Source organism: Mizuhopecten yessoensis, unplaced genomic scaffold (genome assembly GCF_002113885.1).
Source record: "Mizuhopecten yessoensis strain PY_sf001 unplaced genomic scaffold, ASM211388v2 scaffold6779, whole genome shotgun sequence".
NCBI lineage: Eukaryota > Metazoa > Mollusca > Bivalvia > Pectinida > Pectinidae > Mizuhopecten > Mizuhopecten yessoensis.
In genome coordinates this window covers 958,467-983,436 of record NW_018406720.1, presented here as the reverse complement: position 1 = coordinate 983,436, position 24,970 = coordinate 958,467, and the positions used below count along the sequence as shown (strand labels likewise).

Sequence of the window (24,970 nt, the reverse complement as noted above, 5' to 3'; positions counted from 1 at the left end):
AGTTTCACACATGTGACTCTATGACACCCATCCTGTTGTCTCATGTAAAAACGAGGGCAACATGTACATTACCAAGGGTTTAGGACATAGTAAATATTTTATGCTGAAAAAACGAAGTTATAAATTACCGTTATCTTGTGAAAGAGACGACCATTATGATACCGTAGACATAGGGTGTGAACCTTTGGACGAAAAATGGCCACATGGCGCTGTGAAATGTCGACTTTGTGTGGTTGTCTGCATCAACAGACACATTATACAATAGGTGTTTCCTTCCCTCGTATTTCTGGTGATTGTGGTCATACTGAAGGTGAGTGTTAAGTTATCTGGGAGCTGCAGCGTAGTAGCTTCAATCTCAAAGATTTCTGAAGATAAAAGCCAAGATATCTCGAAATTCAAACCGTTTTTGTGATTATCTCCATAAAATATTTTGAATTGCTAAAATCCATCAATTAAAGTTAATTTTACAATAAAATGCTTAAGGTTCAACAAGCCTCCTAAAAGATGCTGTAGTCACCTAAAATGTCACCCCCTGATAAGTCATGTTCAAAGACCTCAATTAAAAATAGGAACTTAAACATGTTATTTGTATATATTGAACTTGTACATTGGCTATAGACAAATACATTGCCAGGTTAACGTAGTAAACAATAAGGCATTAAGGCTGATGTCTTCATAGAATTAGCTCACTGGACTTATAACATGTCAATCTCTTTTGCGATCCAACTGAATGCTGAGAAATGACCCATAGTTTAAAGCTTATTTATATACCTAGGTCATGAGGAGCTTTATTTCTCTTCTAGCTATTGAGAGGAATTCCGACCTTAAATAAAGATAAATGTTGCCATGCGAAACTACTAAAATCATAGTAAAATCGCCTGGTAATACATTTTAGCAATTTATATATATAAGAAAACAAGGGCTAAGTAGCATTGATCGGTAAATGAACTTCAGATGATGGGCCATTTGATACCATTCTGTGAGTATATGAATGCGCTAAAAATGTTATAAACATTGAAGCTGAAAAGTACAATAATGTTTATAACAAGTCTAGCTCTTTCATAAAAAAAATGCATATTAAGAAAATACATTTTATATTAAGTTTAAGTAGTGTTAATGATCAAAGGTCTATGGTTTTACACATATATACATGTGAAATATGTTACGCGGACGTTTTACTTTGATTTTGGAACTTTCCCATAGCAGCAATCATTTTCTTGTGAGGCCGGTATACCTCTCCACACATAGTTAAAGAGAAATGAATGATCTTCAAATAACATGTCGTAACATTGAGTTGGGTCGCTTAAGAGATTGACATGTTATAAATCTGGTGATCAACTTTTATCATTACATCAGCCTTAATGCCGTATTTGATTTTGTTAACCTGGTTATGTACCTTTTTAATAGCTCATAAACAAGTTCAATATATTAAAATTACATATATATATATTCCGATTTTTGAAAAGGGTTTTTGAATATGACTTGACAGGGTTTGAAATTTACATCTTTTAGGGGGCTTGTTGAACCTTAAATTACACTTTGGTATTTGACATTCGCTGATTTAAGGGAAAAAATATTGTAAGCTTGGAGAAACTTGTGATGCTCAATCATTTTATACTTTTGCCCATATGCTGCAAAGGAATCAACACTCAAATAACATTGGCTTTAAAACAGTGTTTTGAGAAAAATAAAAAGCAATCATTTTCGTGTTTCAGTATTATGATCCCTGGACTTGTGGCTTACAAATGATCGTATACTTATAACTTTTAAACGGACTTATATGTTTGTGTGTATATTTACCTTACCTGTGTACTACACTTAGAAAGATCGTTCATGTATATAAAGTAATAGCTATATTTAGATTATCGACCGGAGTGCTGACTACACAAGCGCAATTACACCGAGGCTAATACACGGGGTCTATATTTACCTATTATGGTAGAGAGTAGAGTAGGGGTTGCCTTATATGGAAGATATAGTGCCAGTGTCTAGTTAGTTATTCCTTTTATAGGAAGACGCGCTTTAGTTTATTTTGGTCGATGATAATGTTTATAAACACCATCTTTACCTTATATGGAAAATTCGATAGACACTGGATTTGTAGCTGTGGTCTGAAACAAAACAAGAGACCCTATATAAGGCACGGGTGTGCAGCCGACATACAGACACACGAGAGACAAGCCAACAGAATTAGGACCGACCGTTCATAATATATCAGAGGGTATGTGTTAATGATTTATTTATTGTTTAATCGATGTTAATTCAGTATATTATATATGCCTCATTAATATATATTTTGTGTGTGATATATTCCTGTTTTTATTCAGTATATCTATAACAATGTAACATATTTTTTGTCATCAATTCATTCTTGTTTTAATGACTAATTAAGAAGTTTCCTATTATTTTGGAAACAAGGGATTTTTTTAACTCAGATATATGTTACCACCTGTGTAGATGTATGTTACCACCTGTGTAGATATATGTTACCACCTGTGTAGATATATGTTACCACATGTGTAGATATATGTTACCACCTGTGTAGATATATGTTACCACCTGTGTAGGTATATGTTACCACCTGTGTAGATGTATGTTACCCCCTGTGTAGATATATGTTACCACCTGTGTAGATATATGTTGCCACCTGTGTAGATATATGTTACCACATGTGTAGATATATGTTACCACCTGTGTAGATATATGTTACCACATGTGTAGATATATGTTACCACCTGTGTAGATATATGTTACCACCTGTCTAGATGTATGTTACCACCTGTGTAGATATATGTTACCACCTGTCTAGATGTATGTTACCACCTGTGTAGATATATGTTACCACCTGTCTAGATGTATGTTACCACCTGTGTAGATATATGTTACCACATGTGTAGATATATGTTACCACCTGTGTAGATATATGTTACCACCTGTCTAGATGTATGTTACCACCTGTGTAGATATATGTTACCACATGTGTAGATATATGTTACCACCTGTGTAGATATATGTTACCACCTGTGTAGATATATGTTACCTCCTGTGTAGATATATGTTACCACCTGTGTAGATATATGCTACCACCTGTGTAGATGTATGTTACCACCTGTGTAGATATATGTTACCACCTGTGTAGCTGAAATTAATTTCAGTTTAACCCTTTCTCCGCAGCATATACAAGAGAAGACTTAAAAGAAAAAAAATGTCTGTTTCTGAGGAAGAAATCCCAGCTGTTGTTATTGACAACGGAAGTGGAATGTGTAAGGCGGGTTTTGCTGGGGATGATGCCCCACGTGCCGTTTTCCCCGCTGTTACGGGACGACCCCATTATGATGTAAGTGTGTTTGTATTTATTTCGTTAATAGTAACTATCTATTAGTTAACTTTCGTATATTTCTCGAACATCACTTATAACCTTGGATAAAACTTAGGCATTGCTTTCATTGTCTAAACCACACGTTTACTGCTCCCAGATGATCATGCCTGGATTGGGCGATAAAGATTGTTACATTGGAGACGAGGCACAAAATAAACGGGGAATACTCACCTTGAAGTATCCTATAGAACACGGCATCGTCACCAACTGGGACGACATGGAGAAGATCTGGCATCACACCTTCTACAACGAGCTGCGTGTGGCTCCTGAAGACAACCCAGTGATGTTGACAGAGGCGCCACTTAATCCTAAAGTCAATCGAGAAAAAATGACACAGGTATGTGGCATAATATTACAACCAAGTATTCTTTGATGATTATCCACTTTTGTAAAATTTGATACCTTTGCTTGGTTTAAGGTTCTTTAAAAATTGGCATATTTCTTTGAAATATAAATTTACTCTTACATAAGAACATTACCATTGTGCCATTATTTGTAGAAAATGACGTTACTGACCAGCAACCATTTTGTATCTTGTAGATCATGTTCGAGACGTTTAACACGCCCGCCTTCTACGTGGCGATACAAGCTGTGCTGTCTCTGTACGCCTCCGGACGGACCACGGGCATCGTGTTTGATGCCGGGGATGGAGTGTCACACGTGGTACCTATCTACGAGGGCTACTCCCTCCCTCACGCCATCAAACGTGTTGATCTTGCAGGTCGTGACCTCACAGCCTACCTCCAGAGGATCCTCCACGAGAGGGGATACAATTTCACATCATCAGGTTGGTCCAAGTTTTAATACATAACATAAATAACTAACCCTGACTATATTTAATAATAACATTTATTAAATTAACCGCGTAGATCTATCACTTTCGTTTTCGTTTTTTTATATATTGTCAATTATTTATTATTTTTATGAAAGCTGATGCCAATGGCGTACATATAATTTATATAATTATGTTTCAGCTGAATTAGAAGTTGTACGTGACATGAAGGAGAAAATGTCCTACGTTGCTCTAGACTTCGAAACTGAAATGGAATCATCATCAAAATCGTCAACAATAGAGCGATCTTATGAACTTCCAGATGGCCAGCTCGTTACTATTGGAAACGAAAGGTTCCGGTGTCCAGAAACCCTATTCCAACCATCATTCATAGGTAAATATTTATGCTCCTCTATTTTGACTAAAACTTCGAAAGATGTGGAATAAATATAAATTATAAGTAAATATTTACATTCTGTATGCTTAGACCGATTGACAAAAATTACATTCATAAATGCTTAACACAGGTGTTCATAGAATCTCAGCACGTGGGAACTGATAGTAACCTGATCACACTGCGTAGTAATACACTACAAAAACTACTCACTCGGAACGACCGACCTAGATGCTTAATTCTTACATCTTAAAATATTATTGAACTGTGCTTTGTGAAATATCCACGTATTCACGTGTCCTGTGCTACAAATAAACATTGAATATGGAACTACATTTTGTTGTGTTATTGTTGTTGACGGTTGCTAAGATCTCTCACGATAGTGTCACATTTCCCCGCGAAAAAACACTGTTCTCGCCACTGCGTTGCACCCGTGTATAAGCAGGAACAAACCCTGTTTATTTGTTTTATTCGTTGTTATATCGATCCACTGAAAGGATTCGTCAATGTAAATATAAGGAATGATATTTATTTTTTCAACATTTATGAGGTCATAACAACAATGGGTTTTTGGACATATTTTACATGAATCGCTAACGCGATTCATTCAATATGTCCATAAACCCATTGTTGTTATGACCTCATAAATGTTGAAAAAATAAAAATCATTCCTTAAACAAATACATTTTACATGATGTTTTGTTCTGTCTAGTTACGCATACATTTATTTTACTCTTCAAATTTATCCTATATATATCCTTGCAAGCTCATGTGTTCAGAAACAAATGAAACCTGCAAAGAATATGTATTCTGTAGAATGCCCGATCGTCTATAATTGCAGTACTAGAAGAAAAAAATAGATACGAATATAGGGTTCAGTTAAAGTAATATTTTACAATTAATTGATATGTAACGACATTATGATAGAATATATATGTACGCAAGTGTAGCGTGCGTTTGGATATATACATGTCCAAAATAAATAGAAGCAGTGTTGGTTTAATTGATATTCACTCCGACATTTCACATGATTCAAGATATTAAAGTAGAACATTACGATTTTATTTTAGGAATGGAATCAGCAGGAATTCATGAACTTCTCCATAATTCTGTGATGTCGTGTGATATTGACATTCGACGTGACATGTACAGCAATGTTGTCCTATCGGGTGGTTCTACAATGTTTCCTGGTGAGTGCTCACTTAATATCTTTCTAATACCAAAGCTTCTTTTGAAGGACGCGATGATTGTATTTTTAATGAATTTGATTTATTAACTTTGATCATTTAAAAGCTACAATGACAATTCTAATAGAAACATTTGTATTCTATTTATAGGTATTGCTGACCGGTTTAAAAAGGAAATGGATGCTATAGTGCCAAGCAACATGAAGGTCAAGGTGATCGCCGCACCAGAGAGGAAGTACTCCGTGTGGATTGGTGGATCTATCCTAAGTTCCCTATCCACATTCCAACAGATGTGGATCTCAAAACAGGAATATGACGAATGTGGACCAGGAATTGTTCATAGGAAGTGCTTTTGATTTTTTTATATGTACTGTGTTATAAAACGTTGCATTGTAATATGGGCATGTGTTTCATCCAATATTCATATCTATTCACTGTGATCAGTGGACATTGATAACATATAGGTTACCGTTATTGTGTTTCTATTGTTAATTAACATGTAGGTTACCGTTATTGTGTTTCTATTGTTAAATAGCAATAAGCATGTGAGTGTCATCATTGTGTTTACTTTTCTTTTTACATAATTTACATATGTGTATGATGTGTTTATGTAGATAACCTTGGTTATATCTTTGGTTCTTATTAACATTTAATGTATGTGTGTGATGTAATTTTGTAGCTAGCTATTATTTTTCTACTATTATTTATTTACGTAGGTAATCATTATTTTGTTTCTATTATTTTCGACGATTAAGACGAGTGTATGGTGCATGGTATATTGATGGTGCTTTTTATGTATATACCAGTGTGCGTGTCAAGCATTCTCATTACTTCAGTTTCTAATATCGGTTTTTTAACATTAAGGTATCATGTGGTTTCTCATGAAAATGAATCTTAAACTTTGTAAATATCTATTTATATGTTATTTACTTTTTTGTTGACAATAAATTTTATATACAACTGATTAGTTCTTGTTTTAGATCGCGTGTCATATCTGAAATACGTTTTATATGTTATTGTTTTGTTTTTATCTTTCTCGAAATACATTTCAAAGTATTATTTCGTGAGAGACATATCATACTGCTTACTCGTGGGAAATATTTGTCAGTTATGGACTTTTGTTGAGGTGAATAAGCTAAGTAAGCAATTTACGTCATCTGTTTTTTTGTGTCGACTTTTATCAACCATCTATGTCTTTACCTTCTCCTTTATTCATAGCGTGGATGAAGAACACCCACAGTGCAATCATCGTTATAGAGTATGACTATGTTTTTTCATAGCACATATCGGTAGACCGTGGATTATGTTTGGTGTTATAGACACATGTCCTGGAACCCCTCCTTTCCAAACTGGGGGAAGGGGTATGATTGTAATAGGTGTCATTGAGACACAAGTCGTGAAAGCCTACTTTTCAGTGTAAGTTTATGATGCATTACATATGTTTTGATGTCCATCGGTTTCTGTTGGTGTCATTTTGTAGTATCCTCAATACTTCAGGGGTTATGTTCAATTGCGCTCTCTGCGGAGGTGAGCGTTACCCCTGAAGTACTGCATGTCTGTCATTGTTATCAAACACATTTCGTGACTGACACTCTTTCCAGGATTTTACAGAAGACCTCATGATCGGTGTTGTAGTACAAGGTAAACATGACACGATCTGGTCTCTGGTCCTTTTTCTGTGTCTGTTGAGGGTTTTATGGTGTCATTCCATGCTTGGTGCCTCCTCGGTTCCTGTTGTATTTTCCCAATTGCATTTGAGTGTCCATTTCCTCTTTGTATGTTGTATGCTTTATCTTTCTCTTAAAACATCACAGTCAATTTTATGTATGGAGTCTAGTTCTAAAAAATGGATGTTATCTGCTGGTTGAGTGTACTTCTTAACAAATGTTTTACTTTTGACCTTTGGTTTGATTTCTATTATTTAGTCAGAGAATGACTGTAATGAAATTATGTTAAAAATCTTTTCATTAGATATAACACACACAGTTCCGAGCACATCAGTATATCATATAAGAAACAACAAAACCGTACCTTTACAGAACAAGAACAACATAAAATAATATATCGTCATAAATAAGGACACAATTGAATCAAAAGTTCCTACAAAATCATTCTCGATACTCTAGGGGTAACGCTCGCTTCCGCTCTATGCAAGGAACGCAATTGAACATAACCCCTGGAGTATCGAGGATACTACAAAATGACACCAACAGAAACCTAGGGACATCAATACAAATGTAATGCATCTTAAACTTCCACTAAACCTGAAAGGAAAGCTTCCACGACAAGGGTTTTAATGACACCCATGATCATCATACCCCTCCCCCCCCCCCCCCCCAAGTTCTGGAAAAGGAAGGGTTCCATGACATATGTCTCTATGATAGCCATCACAACACCCCACCCATCCCCCAGTTCTGGAAAGATAGGGTTTTCACGACAAGTGACACTATGACACCCATCCTGTTGTCTGAAAAACAAGGGAAACATGTACATTACAAATGGTGAAGTTATCAATTACCGTCAACCTGTAAATGAGACGACTATTATGATACCGCGTAGACATAGGGTGTGAACCTATAGACGAAAAATGACCACATGGCGCTGTAAAATGTTTACTTCGTGTGGTTGTCTGCATCAACAGACACATTATGCAATATGTGTTCCCTTTCCTTGTATTTCGTGTGATTGTGGTCATACTGAAGGTGAATGTCAAGTTATCTGGAAGCTGCAGATGCAGAGTAGTATCTATCATCTTAAAGGTTTATTAAGATAAATGCAAAGATCTCTCAAAATTCGAACCTTTAATTTCGTGATTATCTTCTTAAAATATTTTAAATTGCTAAAATCCATCAATTATAAGTAATTTTTACAATAAAATGCTTAAATTATACGCTGGTATTTGACATTCGCTGATTAAAGGGAAAGCATCTCGTAGGTTGGAGAAACTTTTACCCATATACTACAAAGGGATCGACACTTCAATAACATTGTCCTTTTTCAGTAGATTTTTAGCTCACCTTGCCCGAAGGTCCAAGTGAGCTTATGGCATGGTGCGGCGTCCGGCGTCAACTTTTTACTTTAAACAACTTCTTCTCAGTAACCAAAAGGCCTAGGGTGATGATATTTGGCCAGTAACAGGCTTGGATGAAGGGCTTCCAAGTTTGTTCAAATAAATGACCTTGCCTTATATTCAAGGTCACAGGGGTCAAAGATGCTAAAATCTTTTAAACAACTTCTTCTGAATAACAGAGAGGCCTAGGGGGATGATATTTGGCCAGTAACATGCTGGGATGAAGGGCTACCAAGTTTGTTCAAATAAATGACACTGACTTATATCCAAGGTCACAGGGGTCAAATATGTTAAAAACATTTAAACAACTTCTTCTGAAAAATCAAGAGGCATAGGGTGATAAAATTTGGCCAATGTAACATGCTGGGATGAAGGGCTGCCAGGATTTTTAAAATAAATGACCCTGACTTATGTTCAAGGTCACAGGGTCAAATATGTTAAAAACATTTAAACAATTTCCTCTGAATAACCAAGTGGCCTAGGGTGATGATAGTTGGCCAGTAACATGCTGGGATGAAGGGCTACCAAGTTTGTTCAAATAAATGACCTTCATCAATTTTCAAGGTCACAGGCGTCAAATATGTTAAAATCTTTAAACAATTTCTTCTGAATAACCAAGAGGCCTAGGGGAATGATAGTTGGCCAGTAACATGCTTGGATGAAGGGCTTCCAAGTTTGTTCAAATAAATGACCTTCATCAATTTTCAAGGTCACAGGCGCAAAATATGTTAAAATCTTTAAACAATTTGTTCTGAATAACCAAGAGGCCTAGGGTAATGATAGTTGGCCAGTAACATGCTTGATTGAAGGGCTACCAAGTTTGTTCAAATAAATGACCTTGACCCACTTTCAAGGTCACAGGGGTCAAATATGTTTAAAGCCTTTAAACAACTTTTTCTGAATAACCGAGAGGCCTAGGGTGATGATATTTGGGCAGTAATATGCTGGGATGAAGAGCTAACAAGTTTGTTCAAATAAATGACCTTGACTTATATTCAAGGTCACAGAGGGCAAATATGTTTTAAACATTTAAACAACTTCTTCTGAATAACCAATAGGCCTAGGGTGATGATATTTGGCTAGTAGCATGCTGGGATGAAAGGCTATAAAGTTTGTTCAAATGAATGACCTTCATCTTTTTCAAGGTCACAGGGTCAAATATGTTCTAAACCTTTAAACAACTTCTTCTGAATAACCAAGAGGCCTAGGATAATGTCAGTAACATGCTGGGATGAAGGAGTACCAAGTTCAAATGAATGACCTTGACATATATATTTTAAGGTCACAGGGGTCAAATATGCTTAAAACCATTGAATGACTTCTTCTTAATAAGCAAAAGGCCAAGGGTGATGATATTTGGCCATTAACATGCTGGGATGAAGGACTACCAAGTGAATGACCTTCGCCCATATTCAAGGTCACAGTGGTCAATATATGTTTAAATCTTTAAATGATTTGTTCTGTATAACCAAAAGGTCCAGGGTAATGATATTTTTCTAGAAGCGTGCTGGGTTGGAAGACTATAAACTCTGTTCAACCTAATATTATAATGTCCTTGTTCGACATTCAAGGTCACAGGTGTCATATGTTTAAATCTTTTAACAGGTTCTTATGAATGAAACACTGATATTTTGCCTGTAGCTGTATTTTAGTCCACTTTTCACATTACAAGTGTGAGATTAATACCAGGTGAGCAATGCAGGCCCATTGAGCCTCTTGTTTAAATAAGATATGAAAAGCAATGACACTACGGATATATACCGAATATATATGTTCATGCCACAATAATACGATTCTTGGGGTTGCGTTTTAAGTAATGGTTGCATACTTCTAACCGAAGTTATGTATATATGTATATTTACATTTGCATGGCATTGTCACTATATAGCCTCTTTGAAAGCTGTGTCGTTGATGGGACTTTAATTACCATGCATCACGAGACACAATTCTTAGCGTATTAATACAACACTGACCGGAACTACAATATCCAATATAAATAAACATGACGGCTGCTGAAATATCGCTGGGCATTGTGAGATTTGACAATGTCATTGTAAATTTATGTACAAAATAAAAAATAAAATAAAAAACACTTTTATTACATCGAAAACAAGACCAAGGTCTACAATATCGTACAAAATGCACATCGGTTGAAATCACCAATGCCGGCAATGGAAACAATTTTAACGCTCATGCAATTTATCAGAAATATCGTCTGTTACACTGCACTGATCAACAGGGGTTCGTTACAAATGTCTGTAATACACATATTCTATAGACCTACTGACACATATGTTACAGACCTACTGATATGAGTCACAGCGCACATAAACATTTCAGACATTTGTTACGAACCTGTGCTCCGTCGCAAGATCACTCACTTCAATCGCAATCAGTTTCACGCGTCTCGCATCTACGGTTCCTCAGTTTAATTCTGACGACAGGTCAAATAACGAGGCTGTTATAGAATCTACCGACTGTTGTCAGGTTCCCATACAATCAACAAATAAATTCACGCCTGGATTCAGTTCGAATAAACTTCCGAAAATAACTCCCTCGTGGAGGGCAAGGTCGGATTTACGGTGTTCACTGTATTTGTACATGCGCGAAATTTGTTCGGAGGAAAATCGAAACAATTCAAAATCTAACTTTTAGCTCAGAGTTCTATTGATTAACTTAAATCACCCTATATACATATCATACGCAATTGTATTGATACTGAATTGTGGAATAAAATTGAAGTGTTTTTTAAAATTTCAAAGTACTACTTTGTTTGCCAATCAGCACGCAACAATACGCTGTTCAAACTATTGAACAAAATTGTGTGGACTGTCGATAAGGCGGGGATTTTTAATTTAAATATAAATTATAAGTTAAAAAAGAACATAAGAGACAGAGAAAACGTAAATATAGGTATTGAACTGTTTTTGTATGGTATTTATGATCTATTTGAATGGCACAGCTTTGCGAACAAACAAATCATAATGCGCTAGCACGCATTATGTTGTTTGCTTGCAAAGATGTGTCATTCAAATAGATCATAAATACCATACAAAAACAGTTCAATGCTTAAGTATATCCACCTGAAATCGTGTAAAATGTGAAAAGGATCTGCATTTGAATCAATTATCAATTATACAAAATTTCATGACATGCAGCCCGGTATAGTAATTTTATAATGAACAAGATCAATGTAATCAGGCAAAATAATGAAATGCAATTTCATAAACATCTATAACAACGTACACATATAAATAAAAATAGGGAATGATAATTATAATTATCAAAACCTATTGCTGGATTTGATGTAATGATGCACTTGTCTAAAAACTTTTGTATTGATTTCTACCGAAAGTTGAGTATTACCAAACAAAAGTAATTCTAAATCAAAATCAACATACAAGACATTCAAATTTTGGAACAGGATGCGTCTTTCGTCGTTAAAAAGTAAGCACTCACAAAAAAGGGATGGCCACAATTACAAACTGGACTGTCAACAAGATTTACCCTGTAAAGATCATATTTAAGTTGACTACACTGATATCTAAGTTTTGTATGCAAAATGTTTAATTTACGTTCACCGAAACCTAAGTAGATTGGCAGAGGAGATTGTACGTTTTAAGTTAACGAGTTTTTAAGAGAATGTAAAGAAGTCAATGATCGTACTGAAAGGTCCAATGAATTCCAGCTGCTAAGAGTTGAAGGTACAAAAGATGAATTTGTTAGAGAAATCCTGAAAGGAAGAAATCTATAATCATTATTGTTTCTAAGGGTGTAACGGTTAATTTCTGCAACAGTAGACGGCAATAGATCACTAAAATAGTCTGGAGTTAATTCGATACGAAAGAGTTTCTAGACCAGATTCAAAAAATAAATCTTCGATTCTGGCATCAGAAGGAAGTCCAGTGATTATACGAATAGCTTCTCTTTGGGCTTTCTCTAACATTTCTGTTTCATAAGTTGTACAACCATCCCACAATGCACAAGCATATATTATAAAACTGGTTAAATAAAGGATTTATAAATCTTTAAAAGATTATCTCGATTCAATAAGTATTTGAGTCTACGTAAGACGTTGACTTTTTTCATAACTGAAGTATATATTGCACAAATATGATCACCCATTTTGCCCTTGAATTAAAAATAACACCTTAATGTTAATGATGATCAGAAAAATTTCGAGTTTGAAACAAAATTACTTCAGATTTTTCTGGATAGAATGTTACTAACCAAGTTTGGGACCGTGCATTAAGAGACTCGAGATCTCCTTTCAGAACCGTTTGGATTTCTAGATACGAGGAGGATGATTTTAACAAAAAAGTATCGTCTGCAAAAAGACGAGCGGTTGACTCATTTTCCAACCATTGATAAAATTCTCCTGAAATTCCATCAGATTTTAACTTAATCATCAAACCTTTTTGCCAAACCCGATCAAAAGCCTTAGAAATATCACAGAATACCATACATACATGTTTTTTTCTTCTAGAGCAATACAGATGTTATGATAAATTTCAATGAATTGATATACAGTAGAATGATCAGGCAAAAAACCAGACTGATACTTATAAAAAATGAGTTTTCAATAAAATAGTTATGCATGTATTTGAAAATTACTCTCTCAAACACTTTGCCAACTGTAGATAATAAAGAAATTGGTCTGTAATTAGATGGGAAATGTCTGTCACCTTTTTTAAACAGAGGCTTGACTTTGGCTGTTTGCCAAGTGTTTTGGTAAACACCAGACGATAAAGACATATTAAAAGTTATTTCAAGGGGAACACAAACGGTTTCTGAGGTGTTTCGTAGCATATGATGACTGATTCCATCCTCACCCGAGGCCTTACCAAGCTTCAATATCTGCAAAATATATAGTTATTTATGTATAGTTAACTACCTACCGGTTGATCCCTAGTCTAGTGGAGAAGACGTTTTAATTTGTCCTGCTGTGTTATTGCAGTGCCTACCATCGTTATCAAACACATCCGTGACGGACACTCTGTCCAGGATTTTACAGAAGACCTCATGATCGGTGTTGCAGTACAAGGGTTACTAGATTTGTCTCGGTTGAGGGGTTTGATGGTGCCTACTCGGTTCCTGTAAATCTGTTCCCATTGCATTTGAGTTTCCGACCATTTCTTCTTTGTATGGTGTATGTTTTTATTTTCTTCTGATATGACAAAGAAAAAATATCAGAATCGATATTATGTATGGAATCTAGTTTTAAAATAATTAGTAAACCAAATATAATAAAAAGTGAAGCTATATTAGCTAGTTGGGTGCAATTCCTAACAAATATTTTACTCTCGTCATTTGGTTAGATTTTATTAATTGAGACAGAAAATGACTGTTATGAAAATATGTATTATTGGATATAAAACGTATTGTTCCAAGTACACCAGTTAATCTGATAAAAGGGCAATTACAAGAGCAACAACATAAAAAAGCATATCGTCATAATAAGGACACAATTTGAATTAAAAGTTCCTACAAAGTCATTGTCGATACTTCAGGAGTAACAGAGTCTCTTGTGAAGAGGGCGTAAGTGAGTATGACCCTGGATGATCAAGGAAGCTACAATATGACATACACGGGAACCGAGGGTCATGAAAACAAATGGAATGCAGCTTAAGCCCCCAAAGTTCCACGACACATGTGACTGACACCCATCTTAAACCCCACTGTTCTTGAAAGGTAAAGTTCAACGGCATATGTGTCTCGGACACCCATCTTAAACCCCACTGTTCCTGAAAAGTACAGTTACACGACACATGTGTCTCGGACACCCATCTTAAACCCCACTGTTCCTGAAAGGTAAAGTCCACGACATATGTGACTCTGACACCCATCTTAAACTCCACTGTTCCTCAAAGGCAAAGTTCATGGCATATGTGTCTCGGACACCCATCTTAAACCCCACTGTTCCTGAAAGGTTAAAATTCCATGGCAAATGTGTCTCGGACACCCATCTTAAACCCCACAGTTCATGAAAGGTAAAATTCCACGACATATGTGTCTCGGACACTCATCTTAACCCTACTGTTCCTTAAAGGTAAAGATCAACGACACATGTGACTGACACCCATCTTCAACTCCACTGTTCCTGAAAGGTAAAACTTCCACGACATATGTGTCTTGGACACCCATCTTAAATCCCCCAGTTCCTAAAAGGTAAAGTTACACGACATATGTGTCTCTGACACGCATCTGTTCCTGAAAGGTAAAGTTACACGACATATGTGTCTCGGACACGCATCGTAAACCCCACTGGTTCTGAAAGGTAAAAGTTCGACGACATATGTGTCTCGGACACCCATCTTAAATCCCACTGTTCATGAAAGGTAAAATTCCACGACATATGTGTCTCGGACACTCATCTTAAATCCCACTGTTACACCCATCTTAAACCCCACTGTTCCTGAAAGATTAAATTCCATGACACATGTGTCTCGGACACCCATCTTAAACCCCCCTGTTCCTGAAAAGTCCACGACATATGTGACTCTGACACCCATCTTAAACCTTAAACCCCACTGTTCCTGAAAGGTAAAGTTACACGACATATGTGTCTCGGACACGCATCTTAAACCCCACTGGTTCTGAAAGGTAAAAGTCCCACGACATATGTGTCTCGGACACCCATCTTAAACCCCAATGTTCCTGAAAGGGAAAGATCAACGACACATGTGACTGACACCCATCTTAACCCCCACTGTTCCTGAAAGGTAAAGTTACACGACAGTGTCTCGGACACGCATCTTAAACCCCACTGTTCCTGAAAGGTAAAGTCCACGACATATGTGACTCTGACACCCATCTTAAACCTTAAACCCCACTGTTCCTGAAAGGTAAAGTTCACTGACATATGTGTCTCTGACATATGTGTCTCGGACACGCATCTTAAACCCCACTGGTTCTGAAAGGTAAAAGTTCCACGACACATGTGTCTTTAAACCCCACTGTTCCTGAAAGGTTAAAATTCCATGACACATGTGTCTCGGGCACCCATCTTAAACCCCACTGTTCCTGAAAGATTAAATTCCATGACACATGTGTCTCGGACACCCCTCTTAAACCCCACTGTTCCTGAAAGGTAAAAGTTACAGGCCACATTTGCCTCGGACACCTATCTTAAACCCCACTGTTCCTGAAAGGTAAAGTCCACGACATATGTGACTCTGACACCCATCTTAAACCTTAAACCCCACTGTTCCTGAAAGGTAAAGTCCACGACATCTGTGACTCTGACACCCATCTTAAACTCCACTGTTCCTCGAAGGCAAAGTTCATGGCATATGTGTCTCGGACACCCATCTTAAACCCCAAAGTTCCTGAAAGGTAAAGATCAACGACACATGTGACTGACACCCATCTTCAACTCCACTGTTCCTGAAAGGTAAAACTTCCACGACATATGTGTCTTGGACACCCATCTTAAATCCCCCAGTTCCTAAAAGGTAAAGTTACACGACATATGTGTCTCTGACACGCATCCTAAACCCCACAGTTCCTAAAAGGTAAAGTTCACTGACATATGTGTCTTCGGACACCCATCTTAAATCCCACTGTTCATGAAAGGTAAAATTCCACGACATATGTGTCTCGGACACTCATCTTAACCCTACTGTTCCTTAAAGGTAAAGATCAACGACACATGTGACTGACACCAATCTTAAACCCCACTGTTCCTGAAAGGTAAAAGTTACAGGCCACATTTGTCTCGGACACCCATCTTAAACTCCACTGTTCCTCAAAGGCAAAGTTCATGGCATATGTGTCTCGGACGCCCATCTTAAACCCCACTGTTCCTGAAAAGTACAGTTACACGACACATGTGTCTCGGACACCCATCTTAAACCCTACTGTTCCTGAAAGGTAAAGTTACACGACATATGTGTCTCGGACACGCATCTTAAACCCCACTGGTTCTGAAAGGTAAAAGTTCCACGACATATGTGTCTCGGACACCCATCTTAAACCCCAATGTTCCTGAAAGGTAAAGATCAACGACACATGTGACTGACACCCATCTTAAACCCCACTGTTCCTGAAAGGTAAAGTCCACGACATATGTGTCTCGGACACCCATCTTAAATCCCACTGTTCATGAAAGGTAAAATTCCACGACATATGTGTCTCGGACACTCATCTTAAATCCCACTGTTCCTGAAAGGTAGAGTTACACGACATATGTGTCTCGGACACCAATCTTAAACCCCACTGTTCCTGAAAGGTAAAGATCAACGACACTTGTGACTGACACCCATCTTAAACCCCACTGTTCCTGAAAGGTAAAGTTCCACGACACATGTGACTCTGACACCCATCTTAAACCCCTCTGTTCCTTAAAGGTAAAGTTTCACGACACATGTGTCTCGGACACGCATCTTAAACCCCACTGGTTCTGAAAGGTAAAAGTTCCACGACACATGTGTCTCGGACACGCATCTTAAACCCAACTGTTCCTGAAAGGTAAAGATCAACGACACATGTGACTGACACCTATCTTAAACCCCACTGTTCCTGAAAGGTAAAGTTACACGACATATGTGTCTCGGACACGCATCTTAAACCCAACTGTTCCTGAAAGGTAAAGTTACACGACATATGTGTCTCGGACACCAATCTTAAACCCCACTGTTCCTGAAAGGTAAAGATCAGCGACACTTGTGACTGACATCCATCTTAAACCCCACTGTTCCTGAAAGGTAAAGTCCACTACATATGTGACTCTGACACCCATCTTAAACCCCTCTGTTCCTGAAAGGTAAAGTTCCACGACACATGTGTCTCGGACACCCATCTTAAACCCCACTGTTCCTGAAAGGTAAAGTCCACGACATATGTGACTCTGACACCCATCTTAAACCCCTCTGTTCCTTAAAGGTAAAGTTCCACGACACATGTGTCTCGGACACGCATCTTAAACCCCACTGGTTCTAAAAGGTAAAAGTTCCACGACACATGTGTATCGGACACGCATCTTAAACCCCACTGTTCCTGAAAGGTAAAGATCAACGACACATGTGACTAACACCCATCTTAAACCCCACTGTTCCTGAAAGGTAAAGTTACACGACATATGTGTATCGGACACCCATCTTAAACCCCACTGTTCATGAAAGGTAAAATTCCACGACATATGTGTCTCGGACACTCATCTTAAACCCCACTGTTCTTGAAAGGTAAAATTCCACGACATATGTGTCTCGGACACTCATCTTAACCCTACTGTTCCTTAAAGGTAAAGATCAATGACACTGTGACTGACACCCATCTTAAACCCCACTGTTCCTGAAAGGTAAAGTTACACGAAATATGTGTCTCGGACACCCATCTTAAACCCCTCTGTTCCTTAAAGGTTAACCTCCACGACACATGTGTCTCGGACACGCATCTTAAACCCCAATGGTTCTGAAAGGTAAAAGTTACATGACATATGTGTGTTAGGACACGAATCTTAAACCCCACTGTTCCTGAAAGGTAAAGATCAACGACACATGTGACTGACACCCATCTTCAACTCCACTGTTCCTGAAAGGTAAAACTTCCACGACATATGTGTCTTGGACACCCATCTTAAATCCCACAGTTCCTAAAAGGTAAAGTTACACGACATATGTGTCTCTGACACGCATCCTAAACCCCACAGTTCCTAAAAGGTAAAGTTCACTGACATATGTGTCTCTAACACGCATCTTAAACCCCACTGTTCCTAAAAGGTAAAGTTACACGACATATGTGTCTCTGACACGCATCCTAAACCCCACTGTTCCTGAAAGGTAAAGTTCACTGACATATGTGTCTCTAACACGCATCTTAAACCCCACTGTTCCTGAAAGGTAAAGTTTACAGACATATGTGTCTCTGACACGCATCTTAAACCCCACTGTTCATGAAAGGTAAAAGTTCAACGACACATGTGATTGACACCCACCTTAAACTCCCATTATTCCTAAAAAGTAGTTTTACAAATGATAATAATATACAACATTTGATAGAGCGCCCTATTTAGCTAACATAAGCCACTCTAAAGCGCTTCACAGTACATATATATACAATTAATACAATTAGGATATACAATTTTTGAGGAATTCGCAGGAGCTGCCTAATCAGGCGCTTACTACTAGTCCTATGCCACCTGGCTAATATCTCCCTATGTGTGTGTGCCTGCGTGTGTGCTGGAGTTGTATTGTGTTCTGTTTGTAGTGGGACCGTGTTTTACAATAAAATGCTTAAGGTTCAACAAGCCTCCTAAAAGATGCTGTAGTAACCTAAAATGTTCAAAGACCTCAATTAAAAATAGGAACTTATATATGTTATTTGTATATATTGAACTTTTACATTGGCTATACAAAAATACATTGCCAAGGGAACGTAGTAAAAAATAAGGAATTAAGGCTGATGTCTTCATAGAAATAGCTCACTGGACTTATAACATGTCAATCTCTTTTGCGATCCAACTGAATGTTGAGAAATTACCCATAGTTTAAAGCTTATTTATATACCTAGGTCACGCGGACCTTTATTTCTCTTCTACTAGCTGTTGAGAGGAATTCCGACCTCAAATAAAGATAGATGTTGCCATGCGAAACTACTAAAATCATAGTAAAATCCCTGGTAATACATATTAGCAATTTATATAAATAAGAAAACAAAGGCTAAGTAACCTTGATCGATAAATGAACTTTAGTTGATTGGCCATTTGATAACATTCTGTGAGTATATGAATGCGCTAGAAATGTTATAAACATTGAAGCTGAAAAGTACAATAATGTTTATAACAAGTCTAGCTCTTTTATAAAAAAATATTGAATATTAAGAAATTACATTTTATATTAAGTTTAAGTAGTGTTAATGGTCAAAGGTCTATGGTTTTACACATATATACCGGTGAAATATGTTACGCGGACATTTTACTTTGATTTTGGAACTTTCCCATAGCAACAATCATCTTCTTGAGAGGCTGTTATACCTCTCCACACATAGTCAAAGAGAAATAAAGCCCCGCATGACCTAGGTATATAAATGATCTTCAAATACCATGTCATTTCGTAACATTGAGTTGGGTCGCTTAAGAGATTGACATGTTATAAATCTGGTGATCAACTTTTATCATTACATCAACCTTAATGCCGTATTTTGACTTTGTTAACCTGGTTATGTACCTTTTTAATAGCTCATGAACAAGTTCAATATATTAAAATTACATATATATATATTCTGATTTTTGAGAAGGGTATATTACTATGACTTGCCAGGGGTTGAAATTTAGGGTCACTATTACATCTTTTAGGGGGCTTGTTGAACCTTGAATTACGCTTTGGTATTAGACATTTGCTGATTTAAGGGGAAAATATTGTAAGCTTGGAAAAACTTGTGATGCTCAATCATTTTATACTTTTGCCCATATGCTGCAAAGGAATCGACACTCAAATAACATTGGCTTTAAAACAGTGTTTTGAGAAAAAATAAAAAGCAATCATTTTCGTGTCTCAGTATTATGATCCCTGGACTTGTGGCTTACAAATGATCGTATACTTATAACTTTTAAACGGACTTATATGTTTGTGTGTATATTTACCTTACCTGTGTACTACACTTAGAAAGATCGTTCGTGTATATAAAGTAATAGCTATATTTAGATTATCGACCGGAGTGCTGACTACCAAGTACAATTACACCGAGGCTACTACACGGGGTCTATATTTACCTATTATGGTAGAGAGTAGAGTAGGGGTTGCCTTATATGGAAGATAGTGCCAGTGTCTAGTTAGTTATTCCTTTTATAGGAAGACGTGCTTTAGTTTATTTTGGTCGATGATAATGTTTATAAACACCCTCTTTACCTTATATGGAAAATTCGATAGACACTGGATTTGTAGCTGTGGTCTGAAACAGAACAAGAGACCCTATATAAGGCACGGGTGTGCAGCCGACATACAGACACACGAGAGACAAGCCAACAGAATCAGGACCGACCGTTCATAATATATCAGAGGGTATGTGTTAATGATTTATTTATTGTTTAATCGATGTTAATTCAGTATATTATATATGCCTCATTAATATATATTTTGTGTGTGATATATTCCTGTTTTTATTCGATATATCTATAACAATGTAACATATTTTTTGTCATCAATTCATTCTTGTTTTAATGACTTATTAAGAAGTTTCCTATTATTTTGGAAAGTAGGTGTTTTTTTTAGTTCAGATATATGTTACCACCTGTGTAGATGTATGTTACCACCTGTGTAGATATATGTAACCACCTGTGTAAATATATGTTACCACCTGTGTAGATATATGTTACCACCTGTGTAGATATATGTTACCACCTATGTAGATGTATATTACCACCTGTGTAGATATATGTTAACCACCTGTGTAGATATATGTTACCACCTGTGTAGCTGTAATTAATTTCAGTTTAACCCTTTCTCCGCAGCATATACAAGAGAAGACTTAAAAGAAAAAAAATGTCTGTTTTTGAGGAAGAAATCCCAGCTGTTGTCATTGACAACGGAAGTGGAATGTGTAAGGCGGGTTTTGCTGGGGATGATGCCCCACGTGCCGTTTTCCCCGCTGTTACGGGACGACCCCATTATGATGTAAGTGTGTTTGTATTTATTTCGTTAATAGTAACTATCTATTAGTTAACTTTCGTATATTTCACGAAAATCACTTATAACCTTGGATAAAACTTAAGCATTGCTTTCATTGTCTAAACCACACGTTTACTGCTCACAGATGATCATGCCTGGATTGGGCGATAAAGATTGTTACATTGGAGACGAGGCACAAAATAAACGGGGAATACTCACCTTGAAGTATCCTATAGAACACGGCATCGTCACCAACTGGGACGACATGGAGAAGATCTGGCATCACACCTTCTACAACGAGCTGCGTGTGGCTCCTGAAGACAACCCAGTGATGTTGACAGAGGCGCCACTTAATCCTAAAGTCAATCGAGAAAAAATGACACAGGTATGTGGCATATTTATTACAACCAAGCATTCTTTGATGATTATCCACTTTTGTAAAATTTGATACCTTTGTTCGGTTTAAGGTTCTTTAAAAATTGCCATATTTCTTTGAAATATAAATGTACTCCTACATAAGAACATTACCATTGTGCCATTATTTGTAGAAAATGACGTTACTGACCAGCAACCATTTTGTATCTTGTAGATCATGTTCGAGACGTTTAACACGCCCGCCTTCTACGTGGCGATACAAGCTGTGCTGTCTCTGTACGCCTCTGGACGGACCACGGGCATCGTGTTTGATGCCGGGGATGGAGTGTCACACGTGGTACCTATCTACGAGGGCTACTCCCTCCCTCACGCCATCAAACGTGTTGATCTTGCAGGTCGTGACCTCACAGCCTACCTCCAGAGGATCCTCCACGAGAGGGGATACAATTTCACATCATCAGGTTGGTCCAAGTTTTAATACATAACATAAATAACTAACCCTGACTATATTTAATAATAACATTTATTAAATTAACCGCGTAGATCTATCACTTTCGTTTTCGTTTTTTTATATATTGTCAATTATTTATTATTTTTATGAAAGCTGATGCCAATGGCGTACATATAATTTATATAATTATGTTTCAGCTGAATTAGAAGTTGTACGTGACATGAAGGAGAAAATGTCCTACGTTGCTCTAGACTTCGAAACTGAAATGGAATCATCATCAAAATCGTCAACAATAGAGCGATCTTATGAACTTCCAGATGGCCAGCTCGTTACTATTGGAAACGAAAGGTTCCGGTGTCCAGAAACCCTATTCCAACCATCATTCATAGGTAAATATTTATGCTCCTCTATTTTGACTAAAACTTCGAAAGATGTGGAATAAATATAAATTATAAGTAAATATTTACATTCTGTATGCTTAGACCGATTGACAAAAATTACATTCATAAATGCTTAACACAGGTGTTCATAGAATCTCAGCACGTGGGAACTGATAGTAACCTGATCACACTGCGTAGTAATACACTACAAAAACTACTCACTCGGAACGACCGACCTAGATGCTTAANTTTATTTTTTCAACATTTATGAGGTCATAACAACAATGGGTTTTTGGACATATTTTACATGAATCGCTAACGCGATTCATTCAATATGTCCATAAACCCATTGTTGTTATGACCTCATAAATGTTGAAAAAATAAAAATCATTCCTTAAACAAATACATTTTACATGATGTTTTGTTCTGTCTAGTTACGCATACATTTATTTTACTCTTCAAATTTATCCTATATATATCCTTGCAAGCTCATGTGTTCAGAAACAAATGAAACCTGCAAAGAATATGTATTCTGTAGAATGCCCGATCGTCTATAATTGCAGTACTAGAAGAAAAAAATAGATACGAATATAGGGTTCAGTTAAAGTAATATTTTACAATTAATTGATATGTAACGACATTATGATAGAATATATATGTACGCAAGTGTAGCGTGCGTTTGGATATATACATGTCCAAAATAAATAGAAGCAGTGTTGGTTTAATTGATATTCACTCCGACATTTCACATGATTCAAGATATTAAAGTAGAACATTACGATTTTATTTTAGGAATGGAATCAGCAGGAATTCATGAACTTCTCCATAATTCTGTGATGTCGTGTGATATTGACATTCGACGTGACATGTACAGCAATGTTGTCCTATCGGGTGGTTCTACAATGTTTCCTGGTGAGTGCTCACTTAATATCTTTCTAATACCAAAGCTTCTTTTGAAGGACGCGATGATTGTATTTTTAATGAATTTGATTTATTAACTTTGATCATTTAAAAGCTACAATGACAATTCTAATAGAAACATTTGTATTCTATTTATAGGTATTGCTGACCGGTTTAAAAAGGAAATGGATGCTATAGTGCCAAGCAACATGAAGGTCAAGGTGATCGCCGCACCAGAGAGGAAGTACTCCGTGTGGATTGGTGGATCTATCCTAAGTTCCCTATCCACATTCCAACAGATGTGGATCTCAAAACAGGAATATGACGAATGTGGACCAGGAATTGTTCATAGGAAGTGCTTTTGATTTTTTTATATGTACTGTGTTATAAAACGTTGCATTGTAATATGGGCATGTGTTTCATCCAATATTCATATCTATTCACTGTGATCAGTGGACATTGATAACATATAGGTTACCGTTATTGTGTTTCTATTGTTAATTAACATGTAGGTTACCGTTATTGTGTTTCTATTGTTAAATAGCAATAAGCATGTGAGTGTCATCATTGTGTTTACTTTTCTTTTTACATAATTTACATATGTGTATGATGTGTTTATGTAGATAACCTTGGTTATATCTTTGGTTCTTATTAACATTTAATGTATGTGTGTGATGTAATTTTGTAGCTAGCTATTATTTTTCTACTATTATTTATTTACGTAGGTAATCATTATTTTGTTTCTATTATTTTCGACGATTAAGACGAGTGTATGGTGTATGGTATATTGATGGTGCTTTTATGTATATACCAGTGTACGTGTCAAGCATTCTCATTACTTCAGTTTCTAATATCGGTTTTTTAACATTAAGGTTTCATGTGGTTTCTCATGAAAATGAATCTTAAACTTTGTAAATATCTATTTATATGTTATTTACTTTTTTGTTGACAATAAATTTTATATACAACTGATTAGTTCTTGTTTTAGATCGCGTGTCATATCTGAAATACGTTTTACATATTATTGTTTTCTTATTATCTTTCTCGAAATACATTTCAAAGTATTATTTCGTGAGAGACATATCATACTGCTTACTCGTGGGAAATATTTGTCAATTATGGACTTTTGTTGAGGTGAATAAGCTTAGTAAGCAATTTACGTCATCTGTTTCTTGTGTCGACTTTTATCAACCATCTATGTCTTTACCTTCTCCTTTATTCATAGCGTGGATGTTAGAACAAACAAAGTGCAATCATCGTTATACAGTATGACTATGTTTTTTCATAGCACAAATGTTGACTGAAAGTGTAACTAATGGTTAATACAGTAAAGAAATTGCAAATAAATAGCGAACCTTTAACTCGCAAGGTCAAAATCCCAACTCAAGAAAGATATATCTTAAGACAAAATCAGAAAGAGAGGAAAGACCAAATCAAGACAGACATGTGCCAGGGAT

At 36.6% G+C, this 24,970-nt stretch overlaps 1 protein-coding gene across 1 annotated transcript; it reads left to right on the top strand.

The window, feature by feature from the left end:
• The first annotated feature begins 1,972 nt into the window (after positions 1-1,972).
• LOC110452639 (actin, plasmodial isoform-like) lies at positions 1,973-24,258 on the top strand. The gene is made up of 10 exons (XM_021501273.1): positions 1,973-2,221; positions 3,175-3,337; positions 3,477-3,716; positions 3,920-4,166; positions 4,354-4,545; positions 5,616-5,678; positions 22,022-22,243; positions 22,431-22,622; positions 23,406-23,525; positions 23,673-24,258. Exons 2-10 carry the CDS (start codon positions 3,206-3,208, stop codon positions 23,876-23,878), a joined length of 1,614 nt encoding a protein of 537 aa, XP_021356948.1. The 5' UTR covers positions 1,973-2,221; positions 3,175-3,205; the 3' UTR covers positions 23,879-24,258.
• Positions 24,259-24,970: the final 712 nt, after the last annotated feature.

Coding starts and splice junctions, on each gene's coding strand:
- LOC110452639 (XM_021501273.1), top strand. CDS start 3,206: ATGTCTGTTTCTGAGGAAGAAATCCCAGCTGTTGTTATTGACAACGGA. Junction 4,546..5,615: donor ATTCCAACCATCATTCATAG/GTAAATATTTAT, acceptor ATTTTATTTTAG/GAATGGAATCAGCAGGAATT. Junction 22,623..23,405: donor ATTCCAACCATCATTCATAG/GTAAATATTTAT, acceptor ATTTTATTTTAG/GAATGGAATCAGCAGGAATT.